General features: G+C 46.2%; 1 protein-coding gene across 3 annotated transcripts in view; it reads left to right on the top strand.

Moving 5' to 3' along the window:
* MXI1 (MAX interactor 1, dimerization protein) overlaps window positions 1–23,817 on the top strand; it is an 82,069-nt gene that overhangs the window by 719 nt on the left and 57,533 nt on the right. For 2 of the 3 annotated variants that reach the window (XM_081823572.1, XM_081823571.1), the window contains exon 2: window positions 17,300–17,432. In XM_081823572.1, coding sequence (XP_081679698.1) covers window positions 17,300–17,432 — 133 coding nt within the window. Of the gene's footprint in view, window positions 1–15,781; window positions 16,008–17,299; window positions 17,433–23,817 lie in introns of those variants that run through there. The other variant, XM_006735761.3, reaches the window with a different exon arrangement.

Genomic DNA, 23,817 nt, shown 5'->3' with positions numbered 1-23,817 from the left:
CCCCCCCCCCCCCCCAGCCTTCTCGGGCAGACAAGTGTTGTTTTTCTGTCGCTCGTTCCTGGGTGGGGTGAGGATTAGAAGCCGAAAGTTGGAAATCCTAGGCAGAGCTCAGCGGTTCGAGAAAAAAAACACACAAGAGACACACACGACAACAATAACAACAACAACAACCAAACAGCCCTTCGCGGCATGGGCTTGGTCTGGCTGGCTCGGCTCGGCTTCTCCCTCCTGTCTACTGTGCTTTTTCCTCCCCTCTCGCAGCGGGGCTCAGGCCATCGCGTCCACGGATACAGTCCCCCAGCACCTCTGTTGCCCTGGGGTGCCGCCACCCCCCCTCCCCCAAACAGGCCGGCTGGGCCAGGCAGCGCCAGCAGCTCGCCCCAGACCCGCCGTCCTGCGCCCGGGAAACTTGGCGAGGGGGACAGAGCTAAAAGGAAACTTTGGGATCTCGCAGGAAACAATAGTTGGGGAAGAAGGTGTGGGCTGTTGTGTGCGGTTTCTTTATTTTCCGGGAGACGACTTACGAGCGAGCGCGCCTGGCAAACGCCTGCCTTGTCGATTTCTGCCGTCCTCCTGCCCCCCCACCCTTGCGGATTCAGGTGGAGAGCAATGTTTGGTGGTGGTGGTGGGGGGTGTTGGGAGCCCCACCCCGGCCTGGCCTCCTTTTTGTATTTGTTTGTTTCATTTTTGCCCCTGCCTGCTGGGTCCCCCAGTCCTCCCAGGCAGTCGACTCAGCGTCCTAACGGGGGCACGCGTGTGCGGCGTCTCCAGCACGGTCCTCACAAATAAGAGCTGCGAGAAGGGGTAAGGGGTCGAGGCAGATAAACCGATGGACTGGAGAAAACCAGACTGTTTAATCGGTCCGAACAAGTAGGAAGATCCATGAGACGAGGGGGGGTGGGGGGAATGGTCCGATTGCAACGTGTCAGATCTTGCAACCTCCTCCCCCTAAAACACAACAACAACAGTCCTCAAACACAAAAACACCTTAGCTGACCAACACCCCAGGCCTCCAGGGTGAAAGTAACCGTGTGTTGCCAGCGCCAGTTGTGTAGTGGCTGAAGGCAAAAACAAGGATTTGTGTTGGGAGGACGGTTGTGTATGTTCTTTTCTTTCTCTTCTCTCCTGTTTTCTCGGAGTGCCAGGATTGCGAGAAAGGCGCATCGCTGGCTGTGTAGCCGGCTCAGTTTGCGATTATTCATGGGGGGGGGGGGGGAGTGCATTCGTCAGGAGGGTAGTTTCTGAAAAGCCAGAGCTGGTGGGGAGCTGGGTGAAGACGTGGTTTTGTTTGGTGTGTTTGCTTTTGTTGGAGGGGGGAGGGGCGCGATTTCTTTAGCTACCCCTCACCCCTGTCCGGGGTTCTCCGGAGTCTGTCCCGTGGTGACGACTCTGGCGGGGGGTGCACCCAAAGAGGGCACCTTGGCCGTGTGTGGCAAACCTGGTCCCCCACCCCCCAAGCATGGTGTACTAAGGAGGTGGCTGGAGCTTCCACCGCGTCCCGCCCCCCGCTTCGCACCCGCAGACAATCAGAGACCTCCGCCCCCGCCCCCGCCGCCTCCCCCGCGGCGTCCCCGGCCGCCCTGGCCGCCGCCACCTCCTAGTTTACCCCGTGCCGGGGCTCCGGCGTGGCCACCAGTCACGTAAGCAGAGGGCCGGGCGCGCCGGGCCGGGCTACCCCGCACGGGGCGGGCCAACGGCAGCGGAGCGGGGCTCCTGTGGCGGAGGAAGCCAGGGGGCTTCCTCCCGGTCCCTCTCCCGAGTGACCGCACTGCAAGCCCCGCAGCCCCCGAGAGGGGTTCGGGAACCTCAGCGCCCCAGTCAAAGTCAACTTCGTGTGCGTAATCAGCCCCTCGGCCCTACTGCCCCCCCGCTCCGGCCGGCTCCCCGCGGGAGTATTTTTAGCTCTCCTGCCTCTATTTGCCGCCGCTGTTTGGCTCTGCATGACGTGATGCCAACGGCCCCCAGATTTCCCCGAGAGCGTGGGCCGCTGCGCCTTGCCGGGCTTGGCTGCAGGGACCCAGCTCCAGGCCCTCGCCCCCTCCCCAATAGCTCTTGCTGGCGAGGGTGACCTCCAGCAAACTACGGGCGACCATCGCCGGGCCCTCTATTATGCCCCTTGCAAACAGAAGCGGCCCACAGGGGCTGCTTTATCCTCCCCACTTTCGGTCCCCCCCCCCCCACCTCCCGCCAGGTCTGGGTTTCCTGGTACGGAAAACGGCGGGCCCTACATCTTTCTCATTTTACTGGGGGCGCTTCTTCGCGCTGGCGGCGCTCGCCGTTGTTTTCTGCTCGCTGCACACAATGCCCGCGCGTCACGGCGGTCCGCGTGTGCACAGCAATAACGCGAGTTGGGGGGCGGGTCGTGCGTGCGCCGGGCTCGGGCACTGCGGGTCGCTCCGCGCGCGCGGGGCTTGTTTTGCTTCAGAGCCCCGCTTTCCGAAAGGCTTACATCATTCAGTTGTTGGGGGAGGGAGGGGGATCTGGGCGTTCCGATAGGACTCCAGCATTTCTCAGGTCCCTGGTTTTTGGAAGGAAGCAGGGATCCTAGTTGTTTAATTATTATTATGATGGGAGGGGGCTCAAGCTTTGTTTGTTGGGCAAGTTGTTTTTTTTTTTTTCTTTTTAGGTCACGACTGCAAAGGGCATTGCTGGCCGGCTCAGGTGCACAACCTCCCCGCGTTCATTTCAGCCAGTTCCCCTGTAATCACTTGATCTCAGTTTCTCCGCCTCCTCCTCCTCCCCCTCCCAGCTAGAGACACATGGTTTCCACATGGAGACAAACTTCTTTCCTCTGACTGGACTTGACCTAGCTGCGTTGTTCAGCCTATCGCCAGCTTCAGCTTACTCTGACGTCACGCGTTGCTGAGGCCAGAGACTGGTGGGTGGGGCCAGGAGGCAAGCCAGGAAATCTCTGGGAGCTGTAGTGTGGCCAGCTGGTACAATTCCTTCTTAAAGGGACGCTCTTCTCCCCAGAGATGGGTGTCAGCCTTGATTCTCCATTTCGGGTTCTGTGAGACCTTCCCGAAATGCACCAGTAGACCGTGGTCACGAGTTCACACGTTTCGTTTTTACTGTTGTTTGCAAAGTACTTACTTGGCAGGAGCTTGCCTTATTTTCCATTGTTGCCAGAACTGCTTTTCGTTGCCTCTTTGAGGTTTCCGTAGTAGGAGTGCTCACCAAGCTGTGGCCCCAGTGTTGAATTATTCCCAGTAGATATGGTGAGTCTCCTCAGGGAGGGTGTTCAAATTAAGTCACCCAGTATTGCAAGACAAGGATTCCCAAGGATATGCGGGTACATTTTCCTGACGTTCTAACTGATGTGAATCCTGAAGGATCTCAAATTAAAGGTCTCCAGAAATATTAATCATGGAGACTAGGATCGGTTATCACAAAATCAGAAGTTATATGTAAATCACCTCTGGCATCCTCTATATCCATTTGGGGTCCAGTGAAGGGGTGGCAACTTAGGACCGACTGATAGACAAATATTTACTTCCTGTTTTGGAAAAGGTTAAAACTGAAAGGGAAAAAGAACCAGACTCACAGAAAAGCTGCTCAGTGGGGCAAGTAGAAGCTACTCTAACAGGTAACGTCCAGAGGATAGAAATGGGTTTCTCAGTGTCTGCAGAAGGTCGGTTTGGGGGCAATGCTTTTAAGAAGAGAAGAATGATTACATGGGAGGAGACGGCAGGGATTGCTCTCTGGAGTGGATTATGTGGGGTTGAGGGTGAGGTGCTTTCTTAGGGGCATGGACAGGCCAAGGAGCAGCCTCTTCCTCCTGATGGAGGAAGCTGCTGCTTTGTGGTGTCATTTGGCCCCACCCCACCTTCCTCTCTTAATCTTCTCTGCTCCTGTCCAGCAGGTCCACCAGCAAGCACGCTTCGCAGTCATGACTCCGTGCTTGACTCAGACTCTTCCCTCTGTCTAGAATGGCTTCATTCTCTTATTCCTCTGAGGTTATCTGTACCTTACTCACCCTTCAAGACCTAGGTCAGCTCCCACCTCCTCTAGGAAGCCTCATCTGGCTATTTCTTAATTCACGGTAGTTGAGAGACTGAAAGCTTTACAGTTACCCAAAGCAGGGCCCAGATTCCTCCTTTGCCGCTTACTGGCTTTGTGACTTTGGGTACAAATTACCTAACCTCTCTGAGGTTCCATTTCTTTTTTGTAAATTGAGGATGACAGTAGAACCAGTCTTACATCATTGCTGAACAACTCCATTTAAACATTTAAAGTCCCTGGAATATAGTAGGTGCTCAATAAATAGCCTCTTCTCTGAGCTTTGATAATCAGTAACCATGCAATCTTCTACTTGCTTCCTGTGTATTAGCTTTATCCTCCCGGGGAGGTGATTAGCATCCTAAGGGAAAAGATCACCTATAGCATTTCAGTATAGGCCACCATTGCATAGAGCACACCACTGGGCATACAGAGACACTTAATATACATTCTTTGATTGGTTGGATTTATCATTTACTGGCTATGGCACAGTGATCAGGTTTGAAGGCCAGGAGACACAGTAAAGACTTTCTAGGGACTTGGAGAAGAGTTGGAAATACTGATCTCTTCCAAGGAAAGAGGGTCTCCCATAATCAACACAGACTGCCCTTGGCCTGTAAAGACCAGGGGCAGCACAGAGATGGTAGGTTAGGCCTGGAGAGTTGAAAGTGCCCACTGTCATCTGCTGTGACCCGGAAAATGAATCAGTTTACTAGCAGGGGACTAGAGGACTAGAGCAGGGGACTAGGGCAGCCTTGCTAAAATTGAGGGCTTTGATGGCAACTAATGTTCAAGCAGGTCACATTTCTACATAGCAGGCATCTTACGATTCATTCATTCATTCTGCAAATATGTATTGAGCATCTACTATGTGCACTTGCTTTTCCCTGAAAACTCTGTGGGCTGATTGACGGTGGGGGTGGAGTGGGATATTTGGTTTTGGGGGCTGTGTGTAAAGAACATTCTTAAATCAGGTCTTTATTTTCGCTGCATCCTAAATTATGTTTCTCAGATTCAGTTTTTTTTCCAGTTTTAAATATGATTTCTGCCCACTGGTAAATGCCAGAAGTAGACTTCGAGAATATTGTTGTGGCTTTCAGAACCCCAGAGCTCCCAGGGACCGGGCACCCTGCAGAGGCGACCCAAGGGACCCTTAGAATATTGGAGAAGTTGAATTGAGCCATTCCTGGTTTGGGGGGAAAAAGGAGGTCCCATCAGTTCCAAGGGAAAACAATAGCTGCTCATTGACCCTCCCCCACTGATGGAAACACTCTCCCATTGACATACCCCGAAATGGGGATTTTTATCTGAGGATGGCTGGTCAAGAGTTTGGAGGGAAAACTGAGGGAAATGAAGAGGGTTGCATGTTGCATCAGCAACTAACTGCATTATGTAATCAGTACTGGCTACCATTTTTGAGCACAGACTATATACCAAGTATGGGGCTAAATGTGCATTATCTCCTCCAGTCTTCACAACAACCCCATGATGTGTGCAATTTTATTACCCCATTTTATGGAGGGGGTAACCAAGGTGCAGGGATGTTGAGTAACTTGCCCAAAGGTCATATGGTTTAGTGAGCTGCATTTCGAACCTAGGCCTCTGATTCCAGAATGAGCCTGCAGTCTTAACCATATATGCATGTATACATTTTCCAGCCAAGGAATGAAGTCCAGAGAGGTAAAATGACTTGCTCAAGGTCACCCAGCAACCCATAGCAGAGCTGGTATTTGAAACACTCTGTTGATTGTTCAAGGTCTTCTTGTACACACCCTGCTTAGAAAAGGCTGAGAAGTGAGGCCGAGGACAGAAAAGCCGACCAGAGAGGTTTTTTTTCAGACTTGTTCAACTCTCCTGGCCCTAACTCAAGTTTAGGCTCCTAGGAAACACCACCCCCTCCTGCTGCCTTTCCCAAGTCTGTCCTCTGGGCATATCAGAGGGCTTGGGCTGTTGCTATGGTACTGGGGCCAACAGCAGGTTCATCAAAAGCCGGGTCTTTTGCCTTAAAAAAAATGCCCAGCCCTGCAGAAACGAATTGGCCACAAAGATTTGCATCAGTCATTGTGGCTTGTTCTGTTTTAGATCCCCCCTGCCTCCTTACCCCATCCCCTCCTCCCTACCACCACCACTTTCTATAAATACAGTTGGATAAATATTGATTTAAACTGGGTTTCTGGAGGAGAAGCTCATGGCTGCCCTGGCCTGCTCTTCACTTAGATACCACCAGGATGCCAGGCCTGACACACCTAACCCCCGACAGCTCTGGCTTCCAAATGACCCGTTTGGGGAAGGTGAGTTGTGGTTTTGTGGCTTTTGAGTTAAAAGAGAGAGAGAGAGAGAGAGGGAAGAGAAAAAGGAGCAAAAAAGCAACAACCCAGCAAGAAATGGGAATCTTCTTGCAGAATGAAGAAAGCAATTTTCAGCAGGCAGAAATCAGCGACCGGCGGGGGGGGCACGTATTGCTGTCTCACCTTCTGAACCATTCTCTTGACTTTTCCATTCTTCCTTCCACTCCATTTTAGGTTTTGTTTTTAAAGGAGGCAGGTGGCAAGACAGAGTGTCAGGGCTAGAAGGAGCCCCAGAGGTCACAGAGTATCCATCACCCTCACTGTATAGATGGGGAGGCTGAGGCCCAGAGAGGGACAGTGGCTTGCCCAAGATGATGCAGCAGAGGCAGAACCAGACTCTTATGGGCCTCTCGCCTGGTGTGAGACTGGATTACAAGCAGAGCCCCAAATTGGGCTTTTGTTTTACAGGTCAGGTGCTTATAAAGTCAGCAATTCTCAAACCTGGTTTACTGATCCTAGGGTGTGTCCAGTTATTGCAAAGGTCATTGCAACATTCTCAATGGTCTTTCAAAATGAAGCTAATTTGAATTTGCCATTTAGAAAAAAAATATTTTCTTTTACAATGGGGCTGGGGGAAGTAGAAGCAGCCCAAAGGCAGTGACAGTGACAGGATGGCTACCCAAGCCTTATCTGAGGAGGAGAAATACAAGTCTTCCCAGAGGGGCCTCCTCTGGGAGTGGTGGGGGGAACTCTGGGCTCGCACTGGAGAGAGGCTTCAATTCCACAGGGACAGACACCTGCTCTCTGGTTCTTCTGCTACTAAGGGGAAGTAATTGTCTCTGATATCATTGTCCCTGAGTGGCCTGGCTGGAGGTGTTAAAGCTGTCAACAGCTGACTTGATCTCCCCGGCCAAAAATAATGGGAATTTGCCGCCATCCTCCAGAGCTTGAGACTTCTTTACTTCCTCATCTTGGCTGAGTTGTGTTAGGCCCCTTGCTTGTGAAACATTTTGAAAGTTCAGGTGACCCTTGCTTTGAGCAATAAATCTCCAGGAAATATATGTAAATAGGATCCCTTTTTTAAAAAATTTAGATTGGAGACTCTCTCTTTAAAAGGCCCTCATGGCATATCCTTTTATAATCTGTGGAACTATGTTGCTTGTCAGGAATTCTCCCTAAATTTGTTCTGTGAATGTCTTCATTCATTCATTCATTCATTCAACCGATATGTAAGGAGCACATACTGCTGCTTTATGTCAGGCACTTTGCTAGTCCTGGAGCTACAGTCCCTGCCCTCACGCATGGAGTGTTTATTCTAGTGCCAGGTTTTAGAAATTCACTTGTCTTAAAGTGAACCCCAACAATGTAGAATTGCATCTGACTTGGACTTGGTGTCTTTGGTTCTAGCCATCATTACAGATGGGACAAAAATTTATCTTAAGCTTCCTAAAAGGAATAGTCCCTCCCCTCCCTGCACCCCCTACCCCCACCCCTGTGTTTAAAATCTTTTGTGTTTTGTGTTTGTAATTTTTACAGATCTGGATTTTTTTTTTTTTTCTGCCTGAGCTTAGGAAACTAAGTACCCTATAAGCAGCCTTGTAAATAAGCACATTCCACTCTCAGCTCTTTATAGATTGGGGCATTCTGTACTTGGAGGATTGTCCATACCAGTGTTCCTACCAAGCCCACTCTCCCATATAACATGCCCTTGGCCACATACCTCTTATATCCAACTCCAGCATCTGCTAAGGATATTTAAACACAGCAAAATTAGAAAGATAAACATAGTGTCCTGGGGGAAATTGGGACATTCAAACTAAAGCCAATAAAAAGGGATTTGGATTACCTACTATTTGAGATACTTTACTCTTGTGTCTTTATGGCCATTAGCAAGAATACTTGAATAAAGATGATTTGGGACAATTTTAATACTGTTGTATTAAAATGGAGGGCATGCCCAGGGCTGCTGTGTTTGTGGCCATAGGTGGCTGGTGGGAGCTGGGGCGGCCTCTGTTTTTCTTTCTGCAGGGGCCCAGAACTGCCTTATGGCATCCCTGTGTTAATCTCCGTCTTCCTCTACCACACCTGACCTCCCATACCATATTTCTTGACTCCTAAGACTCTGAGTGCCTTGCATACAACTTTCTTTAATTCTTTTCACCAGCTGTAAAATTTAGCTCAATTCAACAGATAATGTCTAAAACCTGCCAGGAGCCAAGCCCTGTGCTTGGTGCTTTCAAAGTGCAGGCGGTAGGGTCTCCAGTTCCAGCTCATATTCCAGTACAAATGATAGACAAATAGAGACCAATAAATAATTCTTGCCTGTCTCCTAGGAGTCTGATAAGCTGTCCCCAAGGGGACTGCTGACAAGTGCAATGTTGTCTCTGTTTTCCAAAGGCATAGCGATAATGGCCCCCTTTACTGAGCAGTTACTATGTACTAGCACAATGCTAAGTGCTCTGTATTAAATCCTCACAACCATACAATAGGAGGGTGCTAGAATTATCCTCATTTGTAAATGAGGAAAGCCTTAGCCTTAGCAAGGCTAAGTTCCCCAAAGCCACATGCTAACATAGAGTGGAGCTGAAACTCAAACCTAGGTTTTTCTTTCTTCTTATGAGAAGTTAGGCCTCAAGGGGCAAGAGGAAAGGGATGGAATCTGGAATGTTTGAAGTCCAAGCTGAGGGTCCCCTGGGGGATGCCTCCCTGGAGTGACTTCCTTTACTTCCCACTCATCCTAGGGCGGAGAGAAGGCAGCCCAAAGCTTCCAGGGCTCTTTGGGTATTGACATTAAAGTCAGATGAGGGCCCTTTTTCTGAAGGACACTGGTCTAGGGTGTCGCTCCTTGCATGTGCAATCCCACCTTGCCCAGCAGCCCCTGGGGAACTCACCCAACCAGTAGAGCCCCTGTGGCTCCGCACACTAGGATGTCAGGGGTGTGAATCCACACCCTACCAGGTTGTGCTGGGTTTCCTGAAGGCGTTCAAGATTGTAGGGCAGCTGGTCTGGCCCTGCTTCGAGCCAAGGGCTTCTGCCAGAGAAGCCGGAGGGGAGAAGCATGTGTGAGCTGCAGAGATGAGCTATAGACCCTGGCTGCCACCGTGACGGTGTGGGCCAGCTGGTTCCGGTCAAGCGGCATAGGTCCAACCTCTTCCTCTCCTCAGTGGAGATCGAGGAAACGAGAGTGATCTTAAATATAACTGGGTTCATGTCACGTACTTGTTTCAAACCTTTCGATAGTTTCTTTCCTATCTCACCCTTACTGTTGAGAGTGAGTGTGGTCCTAAGATGGGCAGCCTTGGCATCTGCTGGGAGCTTGTCAGAAAGGGGACTCTCAGGCCCCGCCCCAGACCTGTTGAATCTGAATCTGTATTGTATCACAATTTCCAGGTGGATTTGTGTGCTCATTAAAGTTTGAGAGGCCAGCCTAGGCAGCCGTTGTGATTGCCCTGGTCCTCCTATCCACCCGAAGCCACCCTGCATTTATTATTTATCCTTTATCCTACCTATCACAATTTACTCTGATTTTGCTGGCTTGTCCTCAGTGTGTCAGGCTAGGATACAAGCACCTTGAGCCCCGGGTTCATTAAGTAGTTTCATTCATTTTTCTATCTTCAGCATCTAGCTTAGTGCTCAAGATGCTTAAGGAATATCTGCTGAATGAATGATGAGTTCTCTCTCTTTAACCTTCTGACCTAGTGTTTCTCAACAAGGGAGCTACTAGTGAGACAGTTCTTCTTGTGCAGATTAGTCCAGAATACTGCAGGATGTAACATCCTTGGTTCCTACTCACTAAATGACAGCAGAACCCCCCAGTCATTGTGACACTCAAGAAAGACACTCCTACTTATTTCCAAAGCCTCTCAGGGGATCGCCTTACCCCTGGTTGAGACCAATGCCCTAACCAGTTTTGTTTGGCTGATCTGATTAAACATACTTTGATATGCTGTGGGGTCCCAGAATTAGAAAATCTAAGTTTGAATCTGGTCACTACCTGTGTGACACTGGGCAAATCTCTTAACCTTTCTAGGCCTCATCTGTGAACCAGGGAATCTCAGAGGTGTGCTGAGGAATCCATGAATTGACTGTATGATGAGCACCGTGTACAGTTGGCTCTCATTATGTGGAACCTAGTATACAAATGGAGGCATATTGTTCTAAGCTCTCTGGGGAATCCCAGAATCCTAGAATCAGAATGCTGGGGCTGGAAGAGATGGAGAGATCAGTCTTGTTCTTGAGGAGCCAAGGAAGGGCCTGGTGTCTTCATTCTAGATGGTGCACCTGAGGTGGAGAACTCAGCCCCAAGGCAGCAGGCTGGGTGTGTGGCTTAATAGTCTCCAGGGCCTGGCTGAGCCTAAGAGTGACCTCCACAAGTTTCTGCTGTCTGGAAGGGAGTGTTGATGCCAGTGGGTGGGGGCAGGGCAGCTCTAGCTAGGCTCCTGGCAGGGGAGGGAGGGTTACCCAGGGCTGTGGCAAGAATGTGGGGCATCCTCTTAGCAGCAGGGAAGGCCTCTGGCAATTTTTTCTTTTTTTTTAAGGTTTTAAAATCAAGTTGCATCTACCTTTGAAAGAACAGATCATTGCATCCAAAACCTGATACATGCAACAAAAGATATATATAGTATATTCTTGCTTTTAAATATAGATGCAAACATTCTGAGGAAAATATTAATTCATGAAATGAGCGATGTTTCAAAAGAATAACATACCATGGCTGAGTGGGCTATATGCCAGGGATGGCTGAAAGTCAAGAAATCTACCAGTATAAATGATTATAACCACAAATTAAAGGAGAATAATAAGGGACTAGAGCACCAAATGATGAAATGTCATTTGAAAAAAGTATTCAGGAGGCATTCCTGATGAAGGAAACCATTTCCATACAATAAAGATTATTTACCTGTGGTAGTCTTTTAATTAAACTGGTGTAATGAGGTTAGGCCCATGGCTTGTCATCACCAGCAAGGGAGTTGATTCCAAGGCCACCCTTTCCTTAGAGAAGAATGAACCTTAAACAGAAAACAAAAGCAGGCTTTGGATCCCTTTGGAATGTAACCTGATATTTAAAGGTTTGGGACTCCACAAATTTAAAAAATCAGAAAACTTTTTCTAATTTATTTATTTGTTTGTTTGTTTATTTATAAGAACACTGATCAACCAGAAGAAGAATTATGGAGATGGGTAGAGAGCACAGGATGAGAGTCTGTGGGCCTGAATCCTAATCCTTGCTTGGGGGGTTTGATAGATAGCTGCTGTGTGGCCTTTTGGTCAGTTACCATACCTCTCTGGCCCTCAGTTTTCTCATCTGAAAAATGGAAAATGGGAGACTAGATTGAGGAATAAGCTTAATGATATAAACTTCTATGAAATTAACCATGAAATGTTATTTGTTGGGGGACAGGGGAGGCATTAACTTGGCATGTCCCTAGCAAAGTCCTTTTCCAAAATCCAGAATACCTTATCATTTGTACCCCCAAGTGGGATGGATGCTCCAGGGGCAGCAAATGTCTTAGATGTGCATATTAACTGAGTCCTGCAATGCAGATTTCTTCTTGGATCCAAGTTAATGCAAAAAAGAAGCGAAAGGACATTCGAGAAATTAACACATCCATTATAATCACCGGAATAGGCTGCTGTAATAAGAGCCATTTAATAAAATTGTAAGAAGCCCTTTTCTAAGGGGGAAGAGATAGGCCAGGATGGAAGTCAAGTGCAGCTGTTTGAGCCTCTGCCAGTGGCCTGATCTCACCAGAAAACTGAAGTTAAAAAACAACAAACTTCAGATTCAGTGATCTCAGATGAACACTGCCTCCCCCTGCCGTTTCCTCCCGCCCCCACGTCCTTTTTCTCCCTGTCTCCCCAGCTCAGGCACCTGGGTGCTCGGTGCTTTTCCGTGTGTTGGGGATGTCAGCCCGCAGCCCTGGCGACTGGAGCCTTGGGAGGCGGCAGCCACCTCTCGGGTTTAGCATTACGTCATCCTTTCTAGACCCAAATTTATCTCGGCTGCACGCAGACCCGCAGCTCTGAGCTGCTGCTGACTTGAGGAGAGCTTACGCATGAAGTTAGGCAAGGCTGACTCACTGGGCAGAAGGAAAGGTTTTCTGCTGCTCTTCACGTTTTGGGGGCCCTGAGGGCAGAGGTGGGAAGGAGGCTGCCGTTGTCATTTTGGGGTGGAGGATGGAAAGACGTATAACTGTGAAGGTTCTCATTTAGGAGCTCAGGACTCACCCTTCCTCCATCTTCAGCCTTCATTACTTGAAAACCCCCATCCTTAAAGATAATGGCAGAAAACAGTGCCCTGTACAGCAAGCATTTTGCACTTTCAGGGAAGTTCTCTTAAGCACCAGCTATTACCAATACAGTGACTTTGGCCTTGTAACTTAACCTCATGGTCCCTTCCCCTCTTTCCATCTCTCCTGTCTGCAGAAAAGATGTCATACAGACCAGTCTCCTCCATAGTTCATGAATCTGCAATAAGTCGTTTGGAAATTTGCATCGAGTAAACCCCTAAGAACGGAGAGCTTTGCCTGCTTGTTCCAGAGGGCAGCTCATCCCCATCTGGGTTGTGTTTGTTAGAGGCCTGGGGGATTCAGGAGGACTTTTTCCAACTTCAAATGAGGCTCCCCTGAGAGAGATCTTTAGGGAGAGGACAGAACCGGAGACTGCGGGTAAGATTCCAGGTTCTTTGGTCGGAAGACTTTGGAAGCCTTACTTTTCCTCAGTTTCCCCATCTGCATTTGTAGGGCAAACTGGATTCATTTGAGCAAAAGAAAGGCCACAGCTGCTTCTAGGTTCCTCCAGGCTGGGACTGGTGCTGAGGGATGGTTTGAGAAGAGCATTCCTTTCCTGAGGCTAGAGCCCCAAGCTTTGTGCTGCGGGAGGCCTTTGTGACCAATGTCAAAGCAAGAACTCTGGGAGTCAGCCAGAGCAGGGAAAAGGAAATGGCACCTTCAGTTGCTATTAGAAAAGACTGACTATTCCTGTACATAAATCTGCCCTTAACACTACCCACTGCCCTCCATCACCATCAACTCTGCTATTCTTCAACATATGCAGGTGGCCTTTTTGGTGACTCTCGCCCTACTTTCCATTTCCTCCTCTCCCTCTTGGCCATGACTCTAAAAGAAGGGCTGGTTAATTCATCTGGAGGTCAACTGTGAAAGGTCAGGCACATGCACTGAGCATCCTGCTTTCTCTTAATAACTGCTAGGACTTATGATCTATGGATTTAAACCCCTGTGTATTTTCAGTTGGTACATTTTTTTTTATTGCATGTCACATGGTTTATCTCCCATTGGGGAGACTTTTATTTGTCATTAATCTACCTCTTTTAAATTCCTGCAGTAGCCCTTAGCAATTTGGGATCTAAAGCTTAAGGCGTCTACAAGTGGTAGAAACTAACTTTCAACCTAATAATTTCTACCATTAACTAACAGATCTTAGTGAATAGCTATTTTCTTTTAAATAATTCCATTCTTCCCTTTACCCAACATGTCCCTTGTCAAGAGTGGTTGTTACCAATACCTAATGGGAAAGCCCAGATCTGAAGTGACCTAGCCAACAACAGAAAAAGTAAAGTCCCTATTTCAAAGTCTTTACAAAAGAAATAAACTCTCCTGTGAACAGCGTGGGAACACCTCTCATTTTGGGTCTCCCTGCATTTGATAGAATATCTATTTGGTTCTTAAATGTGGTGCCAAGCGTAATATTTAAAAGGGCTGGCATAATTTTGCAGCTTTTGACCTCATTGGAAATCTTGTTCACTTTGAAAAAAAAAAAAAAAGAAGAAGAAAAAGAGAGAGAGAGAGCATTAAAATGCGGCATGAATCTCATGACATTTTTGAGAGTAAGATTTTCATTCTGAGATGATATTTTCTGCAGTAGCCACTGGAATGACCACAGGGAAGGGGAAATTCTCCCCTCACCAAGAGCTTCCTGTTATTTTGGATGTCCACCAGCAGGTTAAAATAATCAGGGTGGGAAAAAGTTATGGATGTTTATACAATTCCCAGCTTGCTCCTAGAGCATTCAACAGTTATGACCCTCTTGCCCTTCCTCTCCGTAGACCAATGGTTCTCAACTGGGAGTGATTTTTGTGCCCCAGCAGACATTTGGCAATGTTTGGAGACCTTTTTGGTTGGTAGAGTGCTACTGGCATCTAGTGGGTAGAGGCCAGGAATGCTGCTGAACATCCCCCAAAGCACAAGTCTGCCCCCTCAAAGCACAAGGCTGCGCTCCCCCCCCCCAATTATTTGCCTGAAATGTCAATAATGCAGAGGTTGAGAAACTCTGGTCTAGACTTTGAGGGCTTGTTAGATTGAGGACTTGGAATGAGAATGGAAGAGAGGGCAGCCATTGGCAATCCTTTAATGTGGTCCCTGCTCTCTTTAGCCCCTGCTTTCAGTTCCCTCTCTATGGAGGAGAACAAGAGAGGAAACAATCATCATAGCTTCCATTAACTGAGTGGCATGTACTAAGTGCTGGAATTTTTTCGTTTGATCTTCACAATAAGCCCTACTGACTATAGACTCCTTGAGAGTAGAGTCCATATCTGTTTCTCTCATTACTGTACACATTATGTCTAGTACAGTGCCTGGCACATGGCAGGCCCTCAATGTTTGGATAAATGGAGTAACTGTATCTATTTTATACATGAGGAAAATGAGGCCTGAAGAGTCTAGACAGGTAGTGTAACTAGCCGAGTCAGGATTTAAACTGAACCCTTTGTGACTTCAGCCCCAAATCACTTACCCACTGAATTATGTCTTTCACTGGCAACACCAGAGAGGATTTCTAGCCTCTAAAGACACTAGCGAGGGTCCAGAGCAAAATAATTTTTTTTAAAAAACGCACGAAGTACAGAACTACCTCTACGTGGAAACCAAGGTGGAAGAAGGGCCTCATGGAAACTTTCTGTGGTACGGATGGGATCATCCCCGGTTTCTGAACAGTGATCTTGGCTTTTCAAATGCTTGTGTGTGCGCCAGCCGAACAGCACATTTTGCGATGGGGGAACTGAGGCATGGAAGTTACATGAAAAAGTGGTAGTAGATAGAGGACTAGAACATGGCACTTCAGGTAATGAATGCGCCAGGTCCTGGGCACCCGCCGGAAGTCGCTGAGAAAAGAGCTTCCCGGTAACTGGCTCAAATTCTTCCTTCCCAGAAGTAAAGCCCAGATAACTTCTTAGTCTTTACACCCTAGAGCCAGAAGTCGAACTGGACTACATTTCCCAGCTGCCATTGCGGAATATGGCAAAGCGCCGGCGCACTGGGGGGTGTGTGTGTGTGTGTGTACACTACCAATCCCGGTGTGCAGTGGGAGGGGGCGGGACTACATTTCCCAGGAGGCAGAGGAAGGGGCGGGATGGGGCGGGCCTCGGTGCTGCGCCCGCCCCTCCCCCGTGCTCGCGCGGAGAGGTAAACAAACCGCGCGCGGGCTGCCGGCTGCGGCGGGCGCGGCGGGCGCGGCGGGCGCGGCGGGGGCGGCGGGGGCGGCGGAGAGCGCGCCGAGCCGCGGCCGGGCTGGCCCGCCCGCCCGCCCGCCGCACATGTCCCGGGGCGGCGCCGGCCTGTAGCCGCCTGCGGCGCCTCCTGTCGGCCGGGGAAGGGAGCACGGAGAGGCCCCGGTCGCCAGCAGCGGTGCCCATGGAGAGGGTGCGGATGATCAACGTGCAGCGCCTGCTTGAGGCGGCCGAGTTTTTGGAGCGCCGAGACCGAGGTAACGGCTGGGCGCCCCCGCCTCCGCCACCACCCGAGCCCGCGCACTTCTCCGCGCGGGGAATGCGGTGCGATGTGTGAGGGGAGGGAGGGCGCGGGTGGGAGGAGCGGGGTACGTGCGTGAGCAGGGGAGGCAGGGCTGCGTGCGTGAGGGGTGCGTGTGTAAAGAGGTGCGTGCAGGAGGAGTGTGAGTGAGGAGCGCGTGTGTGAGGGGAGGGGTGTGTGAGGGGAGGGAGGGTGTGTGTGTGAGGAGCGGTGCGCGGGCGACAGGTGCGTGCGTGAGGAGGGGTGTGCGTGTGCGGGGAGGCGGGGGTGCGTGTGAGGAGAGGAGCGCGTGTGAGGGGAGGTGCGTGGTAAGGGGGGGTGTGAGGAGGGGTGCGCGCCTGAGGGGAGAGCGGGTGGGGAGGGGTGCGGGTGATGGTGGGCGCTCGGAGCCGGCGAGGGGAGGGGTGCGGGAGGGGCCGCGCGGGCCTGTGTGTGCCGGGAGGACGAGGATCTGGGGGCAGAGGGGAGGTGGGCCAGAGCAGAGGGAGGGAGTGTGTTGAGAGTGGGCGCCAGCCCGAGGACTTGGGAGGCAAGAGGGAAGAAAGAACTGAAGCAAGGGGGTAGGGGGCGGCGCAGGTAGGGGTGGAGGAGGCGAGGCTGGCGGCCGAGGAAGAGAATGCCTGCCGAGGAGCCCGTGGGGAGGAGGATGCACACCTGTGGGGAAGGGACCTCTGAGAAACTGAGGTGGGAGGAGACGGGACCCCATTTAGGGACCGAGACTCGAAGAGTTGTAAAGAGACTGGGGAGTGAAGAGTAGGAACTCTGGAAATTAAAGTGTCGGGGGAGAAAATGTCCTCCGAGATGAGGCAATTGAATGGTTTGAAATACGTGAAAATGGAGCCCTGAGTGAGAGACCTAGAATGGAGAGAGTTAAAGGGGGGTTTCGAGGCGGGTGAAATAATTGAGGTGGGTGGCAACTAGTCTCAGAAATCAGTGTGTTTCAGTCAAGAGTTCTTGGAGAAAAGGATTTTGGAGAGGATGGAGAAATTACTTGGTTTAGAAGAAGTATTTGTACCCCTTTCAGGTGATGGGTTGGGTCTGTATATAATGTTACAGGATCGATGTCCTGGGAAGGACTGACTGAGAATTTTATCTTCCAACCAAAAAGGGGAAAAATGTTACCTCCTTTTCTTCTTCTGTTTCCAGCAGCATTTTACTGCAGGGACTTTAAATCTGTGGATCCATGGATTTGGGTACATTCCTGTTATCATCTCTCTCTCTCTCTTTTTTTTTTTGCTGTCTCTTTAGAGTGTGAACATGGCTATGCCTCCACGTTCCCCTCCATGCCGAGCCCCCGGCTGCAGCATTCAAAGCCCCCAAGGAGATTGAGCCGAGCACAGAAACACAGCAACGGGAGCAGCAACACCAGCACTGCCAACAGGTAGCAAGCTGGGAGGTTTAGAAAGGGCAGCTGGAGGGAGGGAGCACACACTCAGGCAAAAGTGCAGGCCCTACTCGCCTCAGTTCTCTAATACCAAGTCTGGAGCAACACTGAATAGCCAAATGAGTTCCTTTACCACCATCCCTGGAGATTTGGCCCTTTTAAACTAATAAAGTCTAGATATCATAACCTGACTTTGTGTGGAAGGGAAGGAGTAGAATCCAAAAGAAAACCAAAGAGTTCTTGCTGGGTTTATTAAGTGGGGAGATCTGTGTCTGAGAGGGACAATAAATTAAGAGACTTGACAGCATGTGTCCATGCATGCAACCACATGCTAAAAGTAATCTTGGGCCAACTTTAAACTTGGACGATCCAAGAAGAATTTTTAAAAACCAGAAATAGCTCAGGCAGGATATAAAGCAGAATCAAGGGTTCTGTTAAAGGAATAAAAATATTTGGTTAGAGTAGGAAGTTAGTGGGCAAGGTCTATTTGTTATTTAAGGGTGAAAGGGAAGACCATGCTATGAAAGTTGTATCTCTTAACTTGATAAGATTGAGTTGGTAAGGGAGCTTTTAAAGAAGAAGAAGAAAAAAAAAAAAAAAAAAACACAGAGAAAGAAGATGCTTATTTTTCAGTCCAAAGAGATCTCTAGAAAATGCTTGTCTGTATGTACTCAGACATAGTTGACTTCCATTTTTTTGAAAACTTTTGGTAGTGCCTGGCTGTCTTTTCAGTGTTTTGTCCCAGAGGGTCAGTGAATTCTAAGGATTCAGCTCATAGGAACTTTTCAAAAGGCCATCTTTAAATCAACAGATGCCGTTTTTTCCATTGACAAGAGGAATTAAATGAGACCTTTTTTTCTGATCCCCAAAGCTTTGTCTAGAGAATGTAAGCATTTATTTTGGAGAGGCACAGAGCAATCTCTGGGTAACTAAGGTTGCCTGAAGAGTTTGGGGAACTCCAGACAGGTAGTTGGGTAGTCACTTGGGGAAGTAGATTGGGGAGAGAGCAGGAATAGGGGCTCTTACTAATAGATGCAGGAAACTTGAGGCTCCTACAGATAGTAATTAGAGCTCAAAAGTTTGGATCTTCCCACTCTGCATTTTTGACATTGCTGAGGCAAAACTAGGATTCACCCTTCCCCCTTTGACTGATCTTTAAAGCTGTGTGTTTCCTTTTTTGGCTTCTTCATTAGGACTATTCTGTGTTTTTTTGTTTTTGTTTTTTTTTAAAGATTTTATTTATTTATTTGACAGGGAGATCACAAGTAGGCAGACAGGCAGGCAGAGGGAGTGGGAGAAGCAGGCTCCCTGCTGAGCATGGAGCCCAATTTAGGGCTCCATCCCAGGACCCTGGGATCATGATCTGAGCCAAAGGCAGACACTTAACGACTGAGCCACCCAGGCGCCCCTATTCTGTGTTCTTTAAACTTAATTTTTTTTTTCTTTTTAAGATTTTATTTATTTATTTGACAGAGCGAGAGAGGGAACACAAGCAGGGGGAGTAGAGGAGGGAGAAGCAGGCTTCCAGCCGAGCAGCGAGCCCAATGCGGGGCTCGATACCAGGACCCCGGGATCATGACCTGAGCCGAAGGCAGACGCTTAACGACTGAGCCACCCAGGCGCCCTCAAACTTAATTTTTAAAATTATAAAAATAGTTAGCTATAAGCTTAATATGCTGTATTTATGTTTATGTGTTGGTCGGTCTAGAGGGTTTTTTATGGTATGATAGTTTTGGAATGAAAATATGTAATATGATATGCAGCATTTGAACAAATAAGTATGAATTTTTTTGTTCTTCACAGTTTCTCTGGTTCAGTGTCAGCAACTAGGATCTGTATTTCAAGAATTCAAATTCATGGGTTTTTCAGTCCATGTGTAGATTAAAAAAGGTTTTTTTTGTTTTTGTTTTTTAATTTAGAGACATGCAAAGAGTATCACATAGGAAACCAGACCTGGGTTTTGTCATGCTACAAGTATTTACTGAGTCTTTCCTATTTTGTAGAAATCAGGTAAATGATCTTACTACATTTTTTCTTTGTCCCTCTTCTCATCTGTAAAATGAAGGGAACGACTACATATTTACCAAGGTCCGTTTTTCCTCTGAAGTTCTATGGCACTGATTTGTTGACAGTTCTAGAGATCAATTACAATATTAGTTATTCAGTATACCACTCCATCATTGCAGATGTGGCATTGTTACTAACAATTCAAGGATTATAGATGCATAAATAAGATACACGTTTCTAGATTTTACCAGTTATGTTACAGGTCATTAGTAAATCTTTGTCATCTATTGATTTATACCTTGCTCAGCTTGGGGTTTTGACTAAGTGGTGTTTCTGTTTCATGGTAGTGTTCCTGTTAGGATTCTACTATTGTGTGTGGGACCACAGTGCTAATTACTGTATGTTTTAGCACAGCATATCAGAAAATCTGGAAAACTACAGGCATGCCATGTTCTTATAGTACCCATGGGAAAATAATTATGTATACATTGGACCACCCAAGACTAAGGAAGATAATTTTTCATAGGAATATAAGTAGTAAGAAGAAAAGAAAAAGAGAGAGCAAGAAATAGATTTTAGAATATATTAAGGTCCACCCATGTGTGGGGTTTGACTGGGGCCTATAGATGAGAACTAGTATGTTAAAGTCAAACACTAGAAATTATTATTCCTTACCATTTGTTTAAAACTTCTGCTTCAAGGAATAGAGGAGCCGAGGATCAATTTCCAGTGCTGGGGTATATGGGAAATGGGGTTGTTAGTCCATTTGAAGGAGACCTTATGTCCATAAGGTCTGTTAACTTTAGGCCTATTACTGGATTTAGTAGAAATTTTATTATATTGGTTACATAAAGCAGAAAGAAATAAGACTTGTAAAAATTCTCCATTTATTAGTCATCTGAAACAAGGAAAGGAATAGAGTTATGAGCATATCTGTCTTATTTTCCTGATCAAAAAGCTACTTGTGTGGAAGTTGCTGTTACTATTATGCATCTTGGACGTTGATATCTTGTTTGTCATAAGATGATATTTGTTTCCCTGACATTTTAGCATCTTTCAGATATAATTTTGGTTGGCTTTCCCCCCCTAATATTCTCAGGTGTAATATGATCTCCCTGATATAACTCCTAATATTTTAAGTCTTGAAATCTTATTTTCACATAAGTACAAAGGAGAGAAAAAAATAAGTGATATAATGTGATATTACAAACATGTACCTTGAAAATCCCAGTAATTTTATCATATGATATCCTTCTAACTGACAATTCAGAAGTGGGACCTATAATATGTAATTATTTTTTAAATACGTGGTTGACTTTACTGTAGTCTTGGTCATGACCTTCTGGCACATTTCCTAAAATCACCCTTCCTAAGATGTTACTGCTATTAGAAAACCTGGCTGCAATTGCTATCTGGCTTATTGAGGAACGTCACATAAGCTCAGATTCCCAGCTTTTTACTGTTTGGTCTTACAACTGAAAAATTTAAAGATCTGTCATCTTTAAAACTCTACTAATGCTACTCTCCCTGGCTTCATTATAACACTGATTTTCTCCTAAGTATCTCTTGAATCTGCCTTCTTTTCCCTTATCTTCTTTACTTCCCTCCTAATGAGATACCATCTATCTTTCACCTGGAGAACTGTTGTAACCTCCTAACTGGTATCCATGTAACTACTCATGCCCCATATACAATTCTGATGAATTATATTGGCTAGCTTTCTTTCAATTTCTTCAATACACCATGTTTCCTCCTACTTCAAGGTCTTTGCACATATTCTGTTCTTTACCCTTTTGCCGAGTTGTCTCTATCTAATAACACTCTTATTTCAACTCAATCATAACTTCTTCAGGGTAGCCTTTTCTCATGAGCCAAAGTAGATCAGGTGTTCACATGATGACACTCCTACTTTTCCTTCATGGTGTTTATCATAGTTTGTAGAAATACAGTTCTCTGATTGATAAATTCATGTCTCATTCATTGGACTAAAAACTCCATGAAGGCAGAAATTGAATCTCTTCTGCTTAAGGATTTATCCCCAGTATCTATCACAATGCCTTGTACATAGTAGGTGTTTCTTAAAAATGGAAGGTTTTCAAACTCCAGGTAGACTACCCTCTGTGGAACTGAATTTCTCTTTTGTGCTGAGTACCATATTAAAGTTTGGAAGAAGAAATGATGCAACTCCTACTTTGGCAAACTCTGATTACATTGTATTCTAAAGGATGTTAGCGATAATATATTTGGAAAGGAAGATAATATGTAGTATTTGAAGACTAAAAATCTCCAACTTCTTTTAAATGTATATTATAGTATACTATAGTATAATATATAGATATATTAGAGTAGACTATAGAATGTCGCAATTAATTTTAAAGAACACTCATTGCCATCCTGTCGTGAAAATAAAATATTAAAACATATCCGCAAGAACCATATGTGTGTCAAATATTGGCAATAAATGTTGGTATGAGTCTGACACATAGTAATTGCCTTGTTTTAAGGTGATGTAGAAAGTAATAGTAAGTACCAATTTATGTTTGAATTTTAAGTTGATGAAAAATTTATTCTATTTGATATCCTTTGGATATTAAAGAATCTCACAATACCAGCCACATTTCAATTCCACTTGCTAGGATTGAGGACATTAAAAAACAAAACAGCTTTCCTTTTGCTTGTAAGGCTTTATTTTAACTTTTCTTAAACTACAGAATTATGAAATGTTTTAGTCTTGAAGGGAATGATTGTATTGTTATATTTTTAGCTTTAAAGACTTTTTGGTTGTCTTCTTCATGGATTATTAGTTTTTTGGGGAAGTAGTGGTGAATTCTTTTTTTAAGAAACTATCCTTTTACCAGTAGAAGTAATTTAAAATTTGTTATATTTTCTATTTTTATTCTTAAATATGTACCTCTTTGTTCACTGAATAGTTGAATGAAACCTTATTTTTATTGTGAAATTTCTTTTTACTATTCTATGCTCTTCAGATTTTCTATATCAAGAAATTGTTCCTGAGTCTCTATCGAATAGATAACTCCTAGAGTACCAGGACAAAAGTAGAGATTAGTAGCAGTTAAACTCTTTGTGATGTTAGTATTGTTCTTCAGTATTTTCCAAATGTTGAGTGATTAACACCTCCTTTGTGATATTTTCTGTGATATTCTGTCTTCCCCTAAAACTGAGTTTAAATGAAAAATTATCAAGAATTATGGGGCACCTGGGTGGCTCAGTCATTAAGCGTCTGCCTTCAGCTCAGGTCATGATCCCCGGGTCCTGGGATCGAGTCCTGCATCGGGCTCCCTGCTCAGCAGGAAGCCTGCTTCTCCGTCTCTCACTCCCCTTACTTGTGTTCCTTCTCTCACTGTGTCTTTCTCCGTCAAATAAATAAATAAAATCTTAAAAAAAAAAAAAAAGAATTATGTACCTCACTCTAAACAAACTCAGACTTTCCATTAAATGCTTCATTGAAGCATAAGTTTGCTGTTGGAGTTTCTAAAGGACATATTCCCTTATGGAAGTGTTGTTTCAAGGAGACTTGATGATCATGCCTTGTAAGTCAGTAGGATAGCTGCTTCTGTTCCTATTTGATTAGCGGCCTTTTTCCAGAATATTGAATACATGGTGTGGAAAATCACAAATTATAAAAAGGGAATTCAAGATTTCATTCGGTATAGTTCTCTGCTTTATGAAGGTAAGATATTATCACTCATTTTATGATTAAAACTCATGTGGCCTGGAGATGGTAAGAGATACCTAACTATAGGTGGTGGTTGATTTAATATCAAGCTGGATTTTCAGCAGAATGTGCATCATTCTAACCAGATGAGACTGTTGACCCGAAGAAAGCTTTTTCTTCTAGATTTCTCCTTGCAAAGGAAACAGCATTGTGTTCTTTTGGACATAGCATGATTCTTTGTCACTTCTTAAGTGAAGACAGTTTTGAAGATACTAATGTAATCAAAGAGCTTTGATGGTATTGTTTGACAAAATGTATTTCCAGATCCCATTTTTGATCAATAGTGCTGATGTAATATAAGCATGCATATTTTTTTGTTAGATTGTTTTTATTTTTCATTTTGGCTTCCTACATTTTAAAATACTGGCAGCTTTCTCCCCCCTCTGCGTATGTATGTAGGAGTGTGTATGTATGTGTGAGAGAGAGTGTATGTGTGTACACCATCTTCATTACCATTTGATGAAGGAAACACATGTTGTCAAGTAAACATATAAGCATATTATTTCAAACTAAGAAGAGTTTAATATAGGAAAAATGGATGATCCTATGAAGAGTATAATGGGGAGGACCTGATTAATTTTGATAGATGAAGGAAGGCATCTCAAAAGTTGAACCTCTTGCTTTATCTTATCTTGAACA

Source organism: Leptonychotes weddellii, chromosome 6, assembly GCF_054177405.1.
Source record: "Leptonychotes weddellii isolate Sample4059 chromosome 6, ASM5417740v2, whole genome shotgun sequence".
In the NCBI taxonomy this organism is placed as follows: domain Eukaryota; kingdom Metazoa; phylum Chordata; class Mammalia; order Carnivora; family Phocidae; genus Leptonychotes; species Leptonychotes weddellii.
The sequence above is the reverse complement of the archived record's forward strand: the minus strand, read 5'-3'. Positions and strand labels throughout refer to the sequence as shown.